This window comes from Oncorhynchus mykiss, chromosome 12 (assembly GCF_013265735.2).
Source record: "Oncorhynchus mykiss isolate Arlee chromosome 12, USDA_OmykA_1.1, whole genome shotgun sequence".
NCBI classification, from domain to species: Eukaryota; Metazoa; Chordata; class Actinopteri; order Salmoniformes; family Salmonidae; genus Oncorhynchus; species Oncorhynchus mykiss.
In genome coordinates, this window is record NC_048576.1 from 7,873,438 (window position 1) to 7,892,494 (window position 19,057).

A 19,057-nucleotide genomic window follows, 5' to 3' on the forward strand; every position below is an offset into this window, starting at 1 on the left:
GTGGTTAGAGCGTAGAGGCGGCAGGTAGTCTAGTGGTTAGAGTGTAGAGGCGGCAGGTAGTCTAGTGGTTAGAGTGTAGAGGCGGCAGGTAGTGTAGTGGTTAGAGTGTAGAGGCGGCAGGTAGTGTAGTGGTTAGAGTGTGGAGGCGGCAGGTAGTCTAGTGGTTAGAGTGTAGAGGCGGCAGGTAGTCTAGTGGTTAGAGCGTAGAGGCGGCAGGTAGTCTAGTGGTTAGAGCGTAGAGGCGGCAGGTAGTCTAGTGGTTAGAGCGTAGAGGCGGCAGGTAGTCTAGTGGTTAGAGCGTAGAGGCGGCAGGTAGTCTAGTGGTTAGAGCGTAGAGGCGGCAGGTAGTCTAGTGGTTAGAGCGTAGAGGCGGCAGGTAGTCTAGTGGTTAGAGCGTAGAGGCGGCAGGTAGTCTAGTGGTTAGAGCGTAGAGGCGGCAGGTAGTCTAGTGGTTAGAGCGTAGAGGCGGCAGGTAGTCTAGTGGTTAGAGCGTAGAGGCGGCAGGTAGTCTAGTGGTTAGAGCGTAGAGGCGGCAGGTAGTCTAGTGGTTAGAGCGTAGAGGCGGCAGGTAGTCTAGTGGTTAGAGCGTAGAGGCGGCAGGTAGTCTAGTGGTTAGAGCGTAGAGGCGGCAGGTAGTCTAGTGGTTAGAGCGTAGAGGCGGCAGGTAGTCTAGTGGTTAGAGCGTAGAGGCGGCAGGTAGTCTAGTGGTTAGAGCGTAGAGGCGGCAGGTAGTCTAGTGGTTAGAGCGTAGAGGCGGCAGGTAGTCTAGTGGTTAGAGCGTAGACGCGGCAGGTAGTCTAGTGGTTAGAGCGTTGGACTAGTAACTGAAAGGTTAAAAATCTGTCGTTCTTCCCCTGAACAAGGCAGTTAACCCACTGTTCCTAGACCAGTTAACCCACTGTTCCTAGACCAGTTAACCCACTGTTCCTAGACCAGTTAACCCACTGTTCCTCGGTAGGCCGTCATTGTAAAATAAGAATTTGTTCTTGCCTGGTAAAAATATACATTTTTTAATCAAGTTCTGGTTTTACAGGACAGTCTGTACAGAGTTGTCCCAACAAAGTTACTTCTCTCAATAGCTTTCATGTTTCAGAATGCTTTTAATGATGTTTACATTCCACTAACACTCCTGTAATTACTGAACCCAGAACAAAATCTTGCATGAGTTGGCTAGCTTGCTACTCCATGTGTTTGTAAACATTTATGTATCTCCTCTTTCACAGTAGATTAATCTGTGCTCTGTTCATTGTCCTCTTTGTCAGATCTATCTATGCCATCTATGAGGAGGAGAGCAGTGTGATGGGCGTCCCAGGCTACAGGTTCTCTCCACCCAGCAAGGTATTTGCCAACACAACAGAGAACGCTGGTTTCTGTTCCCCACCAGGGAACTGTCTGGGCTCTGGCGTGCTCCAAGTCAGTGCCTGCAAACAAGGTAATAATATACAATGTCTTTTCTGTGCCACTTGGCCCGTCAATTTTATACATTGAGGGCATATGTTTTTTATGTGATCCCTACGGGGGTTGAACCCGCAACCTTGTCGGTACTAGTCAATGCCACACTCTTATCAACTGAGCCACTCCTAGTCAGGACTGTAACCATATGGATTCAAAACATCATCTGTCTGAGGTCCATTATTAACCCAATGAGGTTTCGGGGGGGAAAAAAACGTCATCTCAATGTTGTATCATATTTCCCATCCTAGATGCTCCGATCGTCATGTCTTCTCCACACTTCTACCAGGCAGATGAGAAGTTTGTCAAAGACATCTTCGGGATGAAACCAAACAAGGAGCAACACGAAACCATCATAGATATCAACCCGGTATGTAAACTGAACAGAAATATAAATGCAACATGTAACAATTTTTAAAAGATTTTTACTGAGTTACAGTTCATATAAGGAAATCAGTCAATTTAAATAATTTCGTTAGGCCCTAATCTATGGATTATCACACAAATGGGAATACAGATATGCATCTGTTGGTCACAGATACAGTACCTTAATAAAAAAATAGGGGTGTGGATCAGAAAACCAGTCAGTATCTGGTGTGACCACCATTTTGCTTCATGCAGCGTGAAACATCTCCTTTACATAGAGTTGATCAGGCTGTTGATTGTGGCCTGTGGAATGTTGTCACACTCCTCTTCAGTGGGTGTGCGAAGTTGCTGGATATTGACGAGAACTGGAACACACTGTCATACACGTCGATCCAGAGCATCCCAAACATGCTCAATGGGTGACATGTCTGGTGAGTATTCAGGCCAGTGGAGAACTGGGACATTTTCCGCTTCCAGGAAATGTGTACAGATCCTTACAACAGGGCTGTGCATTATCATGATGAAACATGAGGTGGCGGATGAATAGCACGACAATGGGCCTCAGGATCTGGTCACGGTATATCTGTACATTGAAATTGCCATTGTGTTTGTTGTCCGTAGCTTATGCCTGCCCCATACCATAACCCCACCGCCACCATGGGGCACTCTGTTCACAACGTTGACATCGGCAAACCGCTCACCCACACGTCTGTCATCTGCCCGTACAGTTGAAACCTGGATTCATCTGTGAAGAGCACAGTTCTCCAGCGTGCCAGTGGCCAAGGGAATGTGAGCATTTGACCACTGAAGTTGGTTAAGACACCAGTCAGGTCAAGACCCTGGTGAGGATGACGAGCACACAGATGAGCTTCCCTGAGACGTTTTCTGTGCAGAAATTCTTTGCTTGTGCAAACCCACAGTTTCATCAGATGTCCGGATGGCTGGACTCAGACAATCCCGTAGGAGAAGAAGCCGGATGTGGGGAGGACCTGGGCTGACGTGGTTACACGTGATCTGTGTGTGAGGCCAGTTGGATGTGCTGCCAAATTGTCTAAAATAATGTTGGAGGTGGCTTATGGTAGAGAAATGAACGTTCTCTGGCAACAGCTCTGGTGGACATTCCTGCAGTCTGCATGCCATTTGCGCTCTCCCTCAAAACTTGAGACATCTGTGACATTGCGTTGTGACACAACTGCACATTTTAGTGGCCTTTTATTGTCCCCGGCGCAAGGTGCACCTGTGTAATGCTGTTTAATCAGCTTCATATGCCACACCTGTCAGGTGGATGGATTATCTTGGCAAAGGACAAATACTCACGAACAGGGATGTAAACACATTTGTGCACAGAATTTGAGAGAAATAAGCCTTTTGTGCGTATGGAACATTTCTGGGATCTTTTATTTCAGCTCATGAAACACGGGACCAACACTTTACATATTGCCTTTTATATTTTTGTTCAGTGTATAACCTTTTGCCAAAAGTACCTTACCTCTGGCATCTGCATGTTTTCAGTTTGACCACTAGAGGGAACACTATTACCACTTCAGTAGAACAGGTCATAATTTTCAGAGCATTTTATTCTGGGTGATACAAGGATCATTTTTTATTTTATTTTATTTTTTACTACAGAAGGATAATCTCACTAATTCACACAAAGGGGACACACACACATACTATGATGCTCAGGAGACAAATTACAGTAACTACCTAAATCTAGCCAGTAAGAAAAGCTTGGTTTTTCATTGCAAAATGTTTTGCAACGATGTGCACTAATGAACACGACCCAGTGCTCTTCCTGAGCCAAGGCCAGTCAGAGGCAGTGTGTATAAAGTCCTTCCTGTTGATAAGCTGTTGTTTATAGAGCTGTTTGTGGTGCAGTTGGAGTGGCTTAGTACCAGGCGTAGAGACACTAAAGATAAGAGACTAGGGTTGTGTCCCAAAATGGCACCATATTCCCTATATAGTGCACTACTTTAGACCAGAGCCCTATGGAACCCTATTCCATATGTAGTGCACTACTTTAGACCAGAGCCCTATGGAACCCTATTCCCTATGTAGTGCACTACTTTTAACCAGAGCCCTATGGAACCCTATTCCCTATGTAGTGCACTACTTTTAACCAGAGCCCTATGGAACCCTATCCTTATGTAATACACTACTTTAGACCAGTGCTCTATGGGCCTTATATAAGGAATGGGGTACAATTTGAAATGCATCGTAGTTCTTGTGATGGTTTTAATTCTTCATTAAATGTGTTATTCTATTATCATTATTATCATCATTATTGTTTTGTCTGGAAAGAGCTCTCAAGGTGATAATTTCACTGTGCTGTTTTACACCTGTTGTATCCTGTGTACGTGGCAAATAAACTTTGAAACACACACACACACACACACATATTGTACATTTTATAGTGTACATTTGTATAGTACACAATGTGTTGTACTAAATTGGTCGATGCTGGTTTATACATATAAAGTGACTGGTACTAGGAATTTATAAATACTTATGGTAATATATACATGTAAACAGTAATTTATAAATACTTATGGTAATATATACATGTAAACAGTAATTTATAAATACTTATGGTAATATATACATCTAAACAGGAGTAATAGTGACAAGTAGCAGTTTTTTTCAAATTGTATTTAACCTTTTATTTTACTAGGTAAGTCAATTAAGAACAAATTCTTATTTACAATGACGGCCTACCTCGACCAAACCCTGACAACGCTGGGCCAATTGTGCACTGTCCAATGGGACTCCCAATCACGAGCAGTGATACGGCCTGGAATTGAACCAGGGTCTGTAATGACGCCTCTAGCACTGAGATGCAGTGCCTTAGACCGCTGTGCCACTCAGGAGCCCAGATGAATACTAATGGTAGTGGCAATCAATAATCAATGGACAGCAGTGTGATGGAGTAATACATCTAATCAATGATTATTGTGTGAGTAGGTAGAGACCTGTGGATGGGCATAAAGTCAGTGTGGATAGTCTGGGAGAGCAGTAGTCATTAACCATTTTAACGCAGGTAAGCATTTTTCGTCATGACTCTTGTTCTGCAGAGTGGTCACAGAGACATAACATCAGATTTGAACCCTAACCATACTGCTAACCCAAGTACCTAACCCTATCTTTAAATAACATTTTGCTAGCTTGAGTTACCTGATTTGGAAGAGTTCCGTGTATATTTCTGTGTGTTTCCGAGCCTCTGTTATGGACTTAGGAACTGTGAAGAGACCCCTGGTGGAATGTCTTGTGGAGGGTATGTAGCTGTATGTTAGCTGTTTGAACAGACAGTTCTGTGCTTTCAACACGTCAATACCTCTCACAAAGACAAATAGTGTTGCAGTCAATCTGTCCTCTACTTTGAGCCAGGAGAGATTAACAGAAACTCAGCAAAAAAAGAAACGTCCTCTCACTGTTAACTGCGTTTATTTTCAGCAAACTTAACATGTGTAAATATTTGTATGAACATAACAAGATTCAACAATTTGAGGCACAAACTGAACAACTTCCACAGACATGTGACTAACAGAAATGGAATAATTTGTCCCTGAACAAAGGGGGTGGTCAAAATCAAAAGTAACAGTCAGTATCTGGTGTGGCCACCAGCTGCATTAAGTACCGCAGTGCATCTCCTCCTCATGGACTGCACCGGATTTGCCAGTTCTTGCTGTGAGATGTTACCCCACTCTTCCACCAAGGTACCTGCAAGTTCCTGGACATTTCTGGGGGGAATGGTCCTAGCCCTCACCCTCCGATCCAGCAGGTCCCAGACGTGCTCAATGGGATTGAGATCCGGGCTCTTCGCTGGCCATGGCAGAACACTGACATTCCTGTCTTGCAGGAAATCACGCACAGAACGAGCAGTATGGCTGGTGGCATCTTCATGCTGGAGGGTCATGTCAGGATGAGCCTGCAGGAAGGGTACCACATGAGGGAGGAGGATGTCGTCCCTGTAACGCACAGCGTTGAGATTGACAGCAAGCTCAGTCCGATGATGCTATGACACACCGCCCCAGACCATGACGGACCCTCCACCTCCAGATTGATCCCGCTCCAGAGTACAGGCCTCGGTGTAACGCTCATTCCTTCGACAATAAATGCGAATCCGACCATCACCCCTGGTGAGACAAAACCGCGTCTCATCAGTGAAGAGCACTTTTTGCCAGTCCTGTCTGGTCCAGCGACGGTGGGTTTGTGCCCATAGGCGACGTTGTTGCCGGTGATGTCTGGTGAGGACCTGCCTTACAACAGGCCTACAAGCCCTCAGTCCAGCCTCTCTCAGCCTATTGCGGACAGTCTGAGCATTGATGGAGGGATTGCGCGTTCCTGGTGTAACTCGGGCAGTTGTTGTTGCCATCCTGTACCTGTCCCGCATTTGTGAATTTCGGGTGTACTGATCCTGTGCAGGTGTTGTTACACGTGGTCTGCCACTTCGAAGACGATCAGCTGTCCGTCCTGTCTCCCTGTAGCGCTGTCTTAGGCGTCTTACAGTACAGACATAGCAATTTATTGTCTTGGCCACATCTGCAGTCCTCATGCCTCCTTGCAGCATGCCTAAGGCACGTTCACGCAGATGAGCAGGGACTCTGGGCATCTTTCTTTTGGTGTTTTTCAGTAGAAAGGACTCTTTAGTGTCCTAAGTTTTCATAACTGTGACCATAATTGCCTACCGTCTGTAAGCTGTTAGTGTCTTAACGACCATTCCACAGGTGCATGTTCATTAATTGTTTATGGTTCATTGAACAAGCATGGGAAACAGTGTTCACACCCTTTACAATGAAGGTCTGTGAAGTTATTTGGATATTATTGGGGGGAATTATCTTTGAAAGACAGGGTTCTGAAAAAGGGGATGTTTATTTTGTTGCTGAGTTTATATGTTATTGATATTAGCCCTCCTTGTATATTTAATGGCCAGCCGTACTGCTCTGTTCTGGGCCAACTGGAATTTGTTGTGTATTTCCCTCTTTGCAGCACTTGACCATATAACTGGGCAGTAGTCCAGGTGTGATAAAACTAGGGCCTGTAGGACTTGTTTAGTTGATTGTGATGTCGAGAAAGCAGAGCAGCGCTTTATCACGATCGGACCTATCCCCATCTTAGCAGGTCGAACCTATCCCCATCTTAGCAGGTCGGACCTATCCCCATCTTAGCAGGTCGGACCTATCCCCATCTTAGCAGGTCGGACCTATCCCCATCTTAGCAGCCGTTGCGTCATGTTTTGACCATGTTAGTTTCCAATCTAGATTTACCAAGTTTAGTCCCCTCAACATGCTTAACTGCCACATTATTCATTACAACATTTAGATGGGGTTTAGTGAGTGATTTTTATTTTTCTCCCAAATATAATGCTTATAGTTTTGAAATACATTACATGACCAAAAGTATTTGGACACCAGCTCGTTGAACATCTCATTCCAAAATCATGGGTATTAATATGGAGTTGGTCCCCCCCTTTGCTGCTATAACAGCCTACACTCTTCTAGGTTGGAACTTTACTGCGGGGACTTGCTTCCGTTCAGCCACGAGCATTAGTGAGGTCGGGCACTGATGTTGGGCGATTAGGCCTGGCTTGCAGTCGGTGTTCCAATTAATCCCAAAGGTGTTCGATGGGGTTGGGGTCAGGACTCTGTGCAGGCCAGTCAAGTTCTTCCACACTGATCTGGACAAACCATTTCTGCATGGACCTCGCTTTGTGCACGGGGGCATTGCCATGCTAAATCAGGAAAGGGTCTGTTGCCACAAAGTTGGAAGTACGGAATCGTCTTGAATGTAATTTGACTGTTTCTTCTTTGGTTCATTCACATAAGTTCTCAATTTACAGTATGTTTGTCAGAAGTCTGTGCCTCCAGACTTATTTGTCATTCCTTTTTCCTCGTCCCTCGTCATAAATCCACAGGGATTTAGCAGTTCTAACAGACAGTTTCTTAACAGGTGCATGCTTATCAATAACTGGAAGAAAAATGTGCCATAAATGTGCCATATGGTTGCTTCTCACATGAATCACTACAGAACCTCTGATATGATCTCTTACACTATATTAGGCCCAACCTTTGGAACTTTGGTTTTCATACATATTGCTACCATGTTATGATCACTAGATCCGATGGGTGTTGATACTGCTTTAGAGGACATTTCTGCAGCATTAGTAAATATGTGATCAATACATGTGGATGATTTCATTCATGTGCTGTTTGTAAATACACTGGTAGGTTGACTGATAACCTGAACCGGGGGATTTCAAACTGAACTGGTTACAGTTTGAAGCTTCTTGATTGGACAGCTTGATATGCTCGACCAGTCAATAGTTAGGTCACCCAGAAAATATACCTCTGTCGACATCACATACATTATCGAGCATTTCACACACGTTATTCAGATACTGACTGTTTGCGTTCAGTGGTCTAATAGAAAAGGCAACCTGAGAAGTAGTATTAATTCATAACCCTGATTTGTTTCCACAGCTTACAGGCATCGTACTTCAGGCTGCTAAGAGACTTCAAGTGAATGTGTTCGTGGAGAAGATTCCTGTGTTTAGGTAAGCAAAGACTATCTCAAACCAAACCATTCCCTAACGGTTATATCTTCACATTTTACTCACACACTTTAATTTGAACAGGTACAATGTGCACCAAAATCATAAGTCTCAGTACACTTGGTAAAATATATTTGTACGATAGTTAGCCAACAGCTAATTTCCGTCTGCAGTTCCCAGGCAGGTGAACACATACAGCGCATTCGGAAAGTATTCAGACCCCTTGATTTTTTTTCCCCACATTTTGTTACGTTACAGCCTTATTCTAAAATTGATTAAATAGTTTCCCCCCCCCCTAATCAATCTACACACAATAACCCATGATGACAAAGCAAAAACAGGATTTGTATAAATGTATAACAGTTTAAAACGCACCAGTTTAAGATTTTAATTTTTGATTACAACGTGAGCATAGGCTCTAGTTCAGGGATCTACTAGATTCAGCAGCGGAGCTATTATTATTGATGGGGGGGGGGGTGGTGTCTGAACATAATTACAAATCATTTGTAGACGGCAAATCTACCGCAAGAAGCCCAAACGGATATATTTTTACTTAAAACACAATGTCAAACCTTGCTTACCTTTTTTGTATACGATCACATACAGTATATCTCTCTCTGTCTCTCATGTGTGGGATTACTTTGGAACATATTTCCAAAATGTAAAATCACTTGGAGCTGATTTGCTGGTGTTTTTACAATCTTTTATATCCAACAAATTAAAAAAATAAAGATATAGATTTTGTTAAATAAAATCACCCGCGGGTCGCTAGTTGGGGAACCCGGATGTAGTTGTTTTAACAGAATAGCTGAGCTCAGATTTACTCAAAAGGGCATAGGCCCTCAATGCAGTGTAGGCATAGGCTATAGGGCTAGATTTTTTAATATTTTGTTCAACTTTTTTTTTTATGTATTCAATGGGGTTCACAGTGAGGACGGAACAGAGGTCTGGTACCGAACACCCCCCTAGAAGCCTGCTATCTCCTATCTCAGTGTTCTAAATTGTGTTTTGTGATCCCTCCTGTTTCTCAGATATAATCGCCTGTAAGATATGATAAACAGTTTAATGACATGGTCCGGTACTTTCGTGACTAAGTTTTATTATTATAATAAATATATATATATATTTTTTTTTATTAAACCTCCTGCGTTTGGCTGTATGTGTCTGTGTATTTCGTACGTGCGTAATCTATGAGCAGAATTACTGGCTTGCCTCGATTAGCCACTAAATCCCTGTTTTGAAAGAGTCTGTTTTCTTGAAGATGTACCATTTTCTCTACAGCCCCCTAGTAATCTTGAGTTCTAGCCAATGAACTTCAGTCCCTCTAATTTGAGTGACAGCAAAAGGCCTGGCCAGCGTTATCCAATGAGGTTACAGGGCAGGCCCAACAGAGGGGGAGAGAGAGACGTGACATAGGAGGCCATTTTCGGGGACCGCTTTTTGCTACTTTCAGAACTACTGGCTGAAAAGTAAACAAAAGTAGCAGAGAATCTCTTTAAATATAAAGTTTTCCTAATCTATTTCTCAGCTTTAAAAAAAATAAATAAAAAAGTGTATTTATTTTGTATAAATCTTTGTGGAGAGAGAAGTGAAACTTGTATGTCAGACGTCCTCATCTGCTGTGGCCCAATTTAGTGATCAGTTACACTGTTTAAACACACTAGTTAGCTAGTTACAGCAGATCCTGTGTGTGAACAAGCATTGTGTGTATGTGTGCAGTGTGTTGTGTGTCCTTGCCAAGTGCAGTTTCTGCAACAGATGGACTTTTGACAGAGGAGAGGGGGAGGAAGTAAATATATCCCACTAAATATATCCCCGATTACAGAACAGTGTTGGAAACTAATGACTCCAGCCCCCCCCCAATGTACAATAAACAACATGTAGGATATTATAAATGCCATATTAGTAGAGGAACAAAATGACCCCAGAAAGACCTCAAAGGAACCTGCAAGGAAGCATTTCATTGGACGATGTATACCATGTGTATCCTGTACTTACTTGAATTTAACCATGAGCATTACTGGTAGGTCTGTGGTTGAGATTGCACTAAGGGGACGTGAGTAAACCAAATTGCCTTTTTAGTCATTTGGCGTTTTCACTGAGTGTGAGCTAACAACCCCACCCACCTATTGACTCTATAGATAAGTCATGTATGCATACCAGAAAGCATACCCAACATTTAACAAGGTATGGGGTCAGAATGTGTATATATATATATATATATATATATATATATATATATATATATATATATATACACCAAGTCCCCGTGAAACACCCTCGGCGAGTGGGGTCACGGCCAGGGTCAGTCATTATCAACGGCGACCTTGGAGCAGTTCCTTACCCGACAGATTTCTCATCTTGGCGGCTCTGGGGTTTGAATTCGCCACCTTTCAGTTTACTGGCTCAACACTCTAATCGCTAGGCCTCCCGGCAGGACACCCCCAGCATGCTCATTACACAAGCTTCCTGTAGGTCGTCTCTTCCGACCAGTCTGACCTGTTTTTTAAATTTTTTTTACAAAAAACTAAATTACCAATCAATTAAAGTGATTTTCTCCAACCACAATATCAATGCCGACAGTCATCAGACTACAACGTATAGCCTTTAGTAGAGACGGACTGTGCCAAGACTTCCTGAAGAATTGTTAATTACGCTGTTATCATTACTCCATTGGTGACCTTCGGTCAGTCAAAACTCATCAACATCTGACATGGTCACCAGGGTGTGAACAACAGTATTTGTAAGTCTGAAGTGCACTCTGACTCTGCCCTGTACACCCGTACAGGTGCTCTTTCCTCACATCATTGATTGTGATGAGGATTTGATATGCACGTACTGGTTGTATCATCGTGTGGATCCTTGTTAGCTCTGATGGTCCATCAGACCTGGGTTCAATTACATTTAAAAAAAATAATTAAAAAAAAAACATCTTTTAGCATTTAGCTTTTGTTTTAGTCAGCCTGGAGTGCCAGGTGGACATGGTTTATGAACTATTCTATTGGTTCCATTGCACCAGGCAAGCTCAATCAAGCCAAGCTAGTAAAAGGATTGGAAAGGATTTCAAATAGTATTTGAACCCAGGTCTGGTGTCCACCATGCACTCATCTGACCTTATCGTAACCCCTACTTTACTTGTATTTTTCTCATTTGTTCGTCACTAAATTAAGTAAGTAGCTAAAAAATATATATATATTTTAAGACTGAGTTAATTGAGTTTCCATGATGGTTTGTTATAAAAACAAAACATCAGTTTGTTGTTTCCAGTTAGTTCTGCTGGTCTAACTACCACCAGATTTACAGGTTAGTTCAGGTTAAATTCATCGAGTTAGTCCTGCTGGTCTAACTACCACCAGATTTACAGGTTAGTTCAGGTTAAATTCATCGAGTTAGTCCTGCTGGTCTAACTACCACCAGATTTACAGGTTAGTTCAGGTTAAATTCATCGAGTTAGTCCTGCTGGTCTAACTACCACCAGATTTACAGGTTAGTTCAGGTTAAATTCATCGAGTTAGTCCTGCTGGTCTAACTACCACCAGATTTACAGGTTAGTTCAGGTTAAATTCATCGAGTTAGTCCTGCTGGTCTAACTACCACCAGATTTACAGGTTAGTTCAGGTTAAATTCATAGAGTTAGTCCTGCTGGTCTAACTACCACCAGATTTACAGGTTAGTTCAGGTTAAATTCATCGAGTTAGTCCTGCTGGTCTAACTACCACCAGATTTACAGGTTAGTTCAGGTTAAATTCATCGAGTTAGTCCTGCTGGTCTAACTACCACCAGATTTACAGGTTAGTTCAGGTTAAATTCATCGAGTTAGTCCTGCTGGTCTAACTACCACCAGATTTACAGGTTAGTTCAGGTTAAATTCATCGAGTTAGTCCTGCTGGTCTAACTACCACCAGATTTACAGGTTAGTTCAGGTTAAATTAATCCAGTTAGTCCTGCTGGTCTAACTACCACCAGATTTACAGGTTAGTTCAGGTTAAATTCATCGAGTTAGTCCTGCTGGTCTAACTACCACCAGATTTACAGGTTAGTTCAGGTTAAATTCATCAAGTTAGTCCTGCTGGTCTAACTACCACCAGATTTACAGGTTAGTTCAGGTTAAATTCATCGAGTTAGTCCTGCTGGTCTAACTACCACCAGATTTACAGGTTAGTTCAGGTTAAATTCATCGAGTTAGTCCTGCTGGTCTAACTACCACCAGATTTACAGGTTAGTTCAGGTTAAATTCATCGAGTTAGTCCTGCTGGTCTAACTACCACCAGATTTACAGGTTAGTTCAGGTTAAATTCATCGAGTTAGTCCTGCTGGTCTAACTACCACCAGATTTACAGGTTAGTTCAGGTTAAATTCATCGAGTTAGTCCTGCTGGTCTAACTACCACCAGATTTACAGGTTAGTTCAGGTTAAATTCATCGAGTTAGTCCTGCTGGTCTAACTACCACCAGATTTACAGGTTAGTTCAGGTTAAATTCATTGAGTTAGTCCTGCTGGTCTAACTACCACCAGATTTACAGGTTAGTTCAGGTTAAATTCATCGAGTTAGTCCTGCTGGTCTAACTACCACCAGATTTACAGGTTAGTTCAGGTTAAAATCATCGAGTTAGTCCTGCTGGTCTAACTACCACCAGATTTACAGGTTAGTTCAGGTTAAATTCTTTGAGTTAGTCCTGCTGGTCTAACTACCACCAGATTTACAGGTTAGTTCAGGTTAAATTCATCGAGTTAGTCCTGCTGGTCGAACTACCACCAGATTTACAGGTTAGTTCAGGTTAAATTCATTGCGTTAATCCTGCTGGTCTAACTACCACCAGATTTACAGGTTAGTTCAGGTTAAATTCATCGAGTTAGTCCTGCTGGTCTAACTACCACCAGATTTACAGGTTAGTTCAGGTTAAATTAATCGAGTTAGTCCTGCTGGTCTAACTACCACCAGATTTACAGGTTAGTTCAGGTTAAATTCATCCAGTTAGTCCTGCTGGTCTAACTACCACCAGATTTACAGGTTAGTTCAGGTTAAATTCATCGAGTTAGTCCTGCTGGTCTAACTACCACCAGATTTACAGGTTAGTTCAGGTTAAATTCATCGAGTTAGTCCTGCTGGTCTAACTACCACCAGATTTACAGGTTAGTTCAGGTTAAATTCATCGAGTTAGTCCTGCTGGTCTAACTACCACCAGATTTACAGGTTAGTTCAGGTTAAATTCATCGAGTTAGTCCTGCTGGTCTAACTACCACCAGATTTACAGGTTAGTTCAGGTTAAATTCATCGAGTTAGTCCTGCTGGTCTAACTACCACCAGATTTACAGGTTAGTTCAGGTTAAATTCATCGAGTTAGTCCTGCTGGTCTAACTACCACCAGATTTACAGGTTAGTTCAGGTTAAATTGATCGAGTTAGTCCTGCTGGTCTAACTACCACCAGATTTACAGGTTAGTTCAGGTTAAATTCATCGAGTTAGTCCTGCTGGTCTAACTACCACCAGATTTACAGGTTAGTTCAGGTTAAATTCATCGAGTTAGTCCTGCTGGTCTAACTACCACCAGATTTACAGGTTAGTTCAGGTTAAATTCATCGAGTTAGTCCTGCTGGTCTAACTACCACCAGATTTACAGGTTAGTTCAGGTTAAATTCATCGAGTTAGTCCTGCTGGTCTAACTACCACCAGATTTACAGGTTAGTTCAGGTTAAATTCATCGAGTTAGTCCTGCTGGTCTAACTACCACCAGATTTACAGGTTAGTTCAGGTTAAATTCATCGAGTTAGTCCTGCTGGTCTAACTACCACCAGATTTACAGGTTAGTTCAGGTTAAATTCATCGAGTTAGTCCTGCTGGTCTAACTACCACCAGATTTACAGGTTAGTTCAGGTTAAATTCATCGAGTTAGTCCTGCTGGTCTAACTACCACCAGATTTACAGGTTAGTTCAGGTTAAATTCATCGAGTTAGTCCTGCTGGTCGAACTACCACCAGATTTACAGGTTAGTTCAGGTTAAATTCATCGCGTTAGTCCTGCTGGTCTAACTACCACCAGATTTACAGGTTAGTTCAGGTTAAATTCATCGAGTTAGTCCTGCTGGTCTAACTACCACCAGATTTACAGGTTAGTTCAGGTTAAATTCATCGAGTTAGTCCTGCTGGTCTAACTACCACCAGATTTAAATCAAATCAAAATCAAATCAAATGTATTTATATAGCCCTTCGTACATCAGCTGATATCTCAAAGTGCTGTACAGAAACCCAGCCTAAAACCCCAAACAGCAAGCAATGCAGGTGTAGAAGCATTTACAGGTTAGTTCAGGTGTGTGTGGATCAGTTTCAGTGGTGTCACATACATAGTGCTACTCATCTACTGGTCGGCACATGGAAAATGGGGTATGGAATGGCTTGCTGATGATTGTGATGTTGGCAGGCTTCATCTTGTTCAGAGCACTGACAAACACACCTTACTATAGTAGTGTATTAAGTTTAAAATGTAAATGGCTAACAAGTAGGTTTGGGCGGTATCTAGATTTTCATTTTTCATCCTTCTCTCATCCCGGGATTTACGATATTACCGGCATAATACACAAGGGGGTGCTAAAATCATAAGAAAAGCCCACTGGGCCTCTATTACCAAAATTAGCACAAACTAATAATAGCGAAATCACATAGACACTGTTAGCTAAATGCTAACGAGTGAAAATGAACAAACTAATTGCGAAGACTGGCAAATCCAGCTCATCAAGTTATACAAGCATAGCCAGTGGCTACCGGATGTTATTTTCAGTGATAACTTATCCAGAGCTATTTGACTTCTGGCAGATATCTTTACAGTTACCATTTTTGTCCCGACTAGGTGTTTTCTTCTCCTCCCTTCTTCTCTCTTCTGCTCCGCGTACACATTTATTTATTTTTATTTTTATTTTACCTTTATTTAATTAACTAGGCAAGTCAGTTAAGAACAAATTCTTATTTTCAATGACGGCCTAGGAACAGTGGGTTAACTGCCTGTTCAGGGGCAGAACGACAGATTTGTACCTTGTCAGCTCGGGGGTTTGAACTTGCAACCTTCCAGTTACTAGTCCAACGCTCTAACCACTAGGCTACCCTGCCGCCCCGAACACATGCTGCTCTTCCTTCAGAAAATCATGCATCACAACTTTCATTTGCACAATTTACCTTGTTCTCTTTCACTTGTAAATGTCCACGGCCCAACATTTAGTAGTAAGTTGCATATGTGTAGTTTCATCACCTCGTGTGCTGCACCACAGAGACTCTCCGATAGATATAGAACTCTATGGATTCACCAGCTCCCTCTTTCTACCATTGTACTATTTACTAACTAACACGTGACTGGCTCAACTTTACTGGGGGGGAACTTCATAATGTGACTGGTGAAGGTACGCAATCTGCTTTTTCTCCTAAAGGTATTACACAAGTTGACTGCAGGTTTAACTCGCTACAAATCTTCAAATTGTTTTGAAAATCTTCAAAAAGTTTTGAGGGTATTGAAAAACCATCCTGTGGCTTTTCCCAAGTACCACGGTATAACGCCCAAACCTAGTAACAAGCAGGTTCTAAAATTACAACAGAGAAAATGCATTCTGAAAATAGATTTGTATAGTGCGGGAATATAAGTCCATTCTTAAAGTGATTTCATGCAATGATCATACAGGGAAAAATTAAGGGGACGTTACTAAAGTTGAATTTCTCAATTGCTTAAAATTAGGTCAATGTTAGGGGTTAAAGTTCAGGTTGGGGTTAAGGTCCGTTTCAAATCAAATCCAATGTTATTGATCACTTACACACATTTAGCAGATGTTATTGATCACTTACACACATTTAGCAGATGTTATTGATCACTTACACACATTTAGCAGATGTTATTGATCACTTACACACATTTAGCAGATGTTATTGCGGGTGTAGCGAAATACTTGTGTTCCTAGCTCCAACAGTGCAGGTTTAGGTTTTGATGTCGGAATGTCTGTAAGTCACTTCCCTTTTTTCTCACCAGGATCAAACAATGGCTTTAGATTCTAAAGTTGTTCTAACATTTTGTCCTCCATTCTCTTTGCAGCCAAACAGGTGATATCAGGACTCTGGTGTTTCCTGTACTCTATCTCAATGAGGTAAGCTGGGCGTGGTCATTATTTCACGCAATGCATCTACTCTTTACATACATCTTCATTGTGCCTACTGGCAGATTGACAACACCTCTGATGGCCCAGCATATAGCTTCATTTAGTTCAGTTTTCCTTCTGCTGTTGTTTTCGAATATGTTTTGCGGTGTCCACGTTCGTATAATGTATTGATGTTCTTTTTAGTTTGGCATGTGATTTAACTAATTATCTGAATAAGCGATTGTTCCCCACTCGGTCAAAGTTGAAAAAATCCTGATCCAAAAACATAAATAGAATGACACATGGCTCACAACAATGCTGAACATTTTAGATGAGAAAACATGATACATGCTCAGCCAGGAATGTCCTTAAGTCTTACGCCAGTTATCTGGAGCAAAGGTAACTGAATAGCAGACCACTCCTGCATCAGGCTTCATAACATTTGTTATGACCACCTTATGTAGGCCTTAGACACTCTGTCACTTTAGGGAACTAAGAAGGTTCACCATTCGTGCTGTCTCATCAGGGCTAAGAAACATATTTGAACAGAGGGGGTTTTAGGAGGAAGCTTTGAATAGGTCAGTAGCCTACAGAGTAATATGAGAAGAGTGCAGTTGCTGAATTTATGTAGATACGCTAGATTACCAAAAGTATGTTTGTCAAACATCTCATTCCAAAATAATGGGCAGTAATATGAAGTTGGTTACCCCCTTTGCTGCTATAACAGCCTCTACTTTTCTGGGAAGGCTTTCCACTAGATGTTGGAACTTTGCTGCAGGGACTTGTGGGTGATTAGTCGGTGTTACAATTTATCCCAAAGGTGTTCGATGGGGTTGAAATCAGGGCTCTGTTTGGCCAGTCAAGTTCTTCCACAATGATCTCGACAAACCATTTCTGCATGGACCTCGCTTGGTGCATTGTCATGCTGAAACAGGAAAGGGCCTTCCCCAAACTGTTGCCACAAAGTTGGAAGCACAGAATCATCTAGAATGTTATTGTATGCTGTAGTGTTAAGATTTCCCTTCACTGGAACAAGGGGCCTAGCCCGAACAATGTAATAAAGCCCCAGACCATTATTCCTTCTCCACCAAACTTAACAGTTGGCACTATGCATTGGGGCAGGTAGCGTTCTCCTGGCATCCACCAAGCCCAGATTAGTCAAACGTACGTAAGTTTGGGGTCACTTAGAAATGTCCTTGTTTTTTTTTAAAGAAAAGCACATTTAAAATTGATCAGAAATACATTGTCGACATTGTTACTGTTGTAAGTGACTATTCTAGCTGGAAACGGCAGATGTTTTTAATGGAATAGCTACATAGGAGTACAGAGGCCCATTATCAGCAACCATCACTCCTGTGTTCCAATGGAACATTGTTAGCTAATCCAAGTTTATCATTTTTAAAGGCTAATTGATCATTAGAAAACCTGTTTGCAATTATGTTAGCATAGCTGAAAACTGTTGTCCTGATTAAAGATGCAATAAAACTGTCCTTCTTTAGACTAGTTGAGTATCTGGAGCATCAGCATTTGTGGGTTCAATTACAGGCTCAAAATGGCCAGAATCAAAGTCCTTTCTTCTGAAACTCATCAGTCTATTCTTGTTCTGAGAAATGAAGGTTATTCCATGTGAGAAATTGCCAAGAAACTGAAGATCTCATACAACGCTGTGTACTACTCCCTTCACAGAACAGCGCAAACTGTCTCTACCCACAATAGAAAGAGGAGTGGGAGGTGCATAACTGAGCAAGAGGACAAGTACATTAGTGTCTAGTTTGAGAAACAGATGCCTTACAAGTCCTCAACTGGCAGCTTCAATAAATAGTACCCGCAAACACCAGTCTCAACGTAAACAGTGAAGAGGCGACTCCGGGATACTGGCCTTTTAGGCAGAGTTGCAAAGAAAAAGCCATATCTCAGACTGGCCAATAAAAATTCAAGCTTAAGAATGGGCAAAAGAACACAGACACTGGACAGAGGAACTCTGCCTAGAAGGCCAGCATCCCGGAGTCGCCTCTTCACTAGTTTGTTGCGTAGTTACAATGTGTAATCATTGATGTCCCAGGAGCAGTGTATAATTATAATACATACATGCACACATAGCCTCATTCAAAGAATGGAGTTTGATACTCCTGGTATTGGATATGACTGAAGAAGAATGTCTCACAGAGATTCATACCTGAACCACACCTTTATTTGCCAAGGAAGAGTACATGGTCAGTGAATATATTCAATGTACAGGCTACAATGTGGGGGATCTCATGTGTGGTAATACCTACAGTACATGTGTATATAGGACTTGTATCCTTAGCACAATTAAGGTTATTATATTCTACTCTATCCATAGGCTTCATTAATGCCATTCAGACTTGAAGTTGATACAAGAACTATGATAGCTGAAGTTCATAGATAGGTTCTGAACTAATATTCATACCAAACGTTTCAGGGTCCATACACAGATCGGCTGGCTTCATACTGTAGCTAGCTACACATCCATAGACATACAGTTGTTTCTATCTTCCACTACACAATAAGTTTAAAAAAACGAAGGGTCTGGATTTTTAGGCCGGTAGCAACCACCACA

At 42.0% G+C, this 19,057-nt stretch overlaps 1 protein-coding gene across 1 annotated transcript in view; it reads left to right on the plus strand.

Annotated features, from left to right (window-relative positions):
* The window catches only part of scarb2c (scavenger receptor class B, member 2c), a 39,562-nt gene that overhangs the window by 13,400 nt on the left and 7,105 nt on the right, over positions 1-19,057 (plus strand). Inside the window, exons 7-10 of the mRNA XM_021622581.2 lie at positions 1,263-1,432; positions 1,704-1,822; positions 8,295-8,368; positions 16,434-16,485. Coding sequence (XP_021478256.2) covers positions 1,263-1,432; positions 1,704-1,822; positions 8,295-8,368; positions 16,434-16,485 — 415 coding nt within the window. The remainder of the gene's footprint in view (positions 1-1,262; positions 1,433-1,703; positions 1,823-8,294; positions 8,369-16,433; positions 16,486-19,057) is intronic.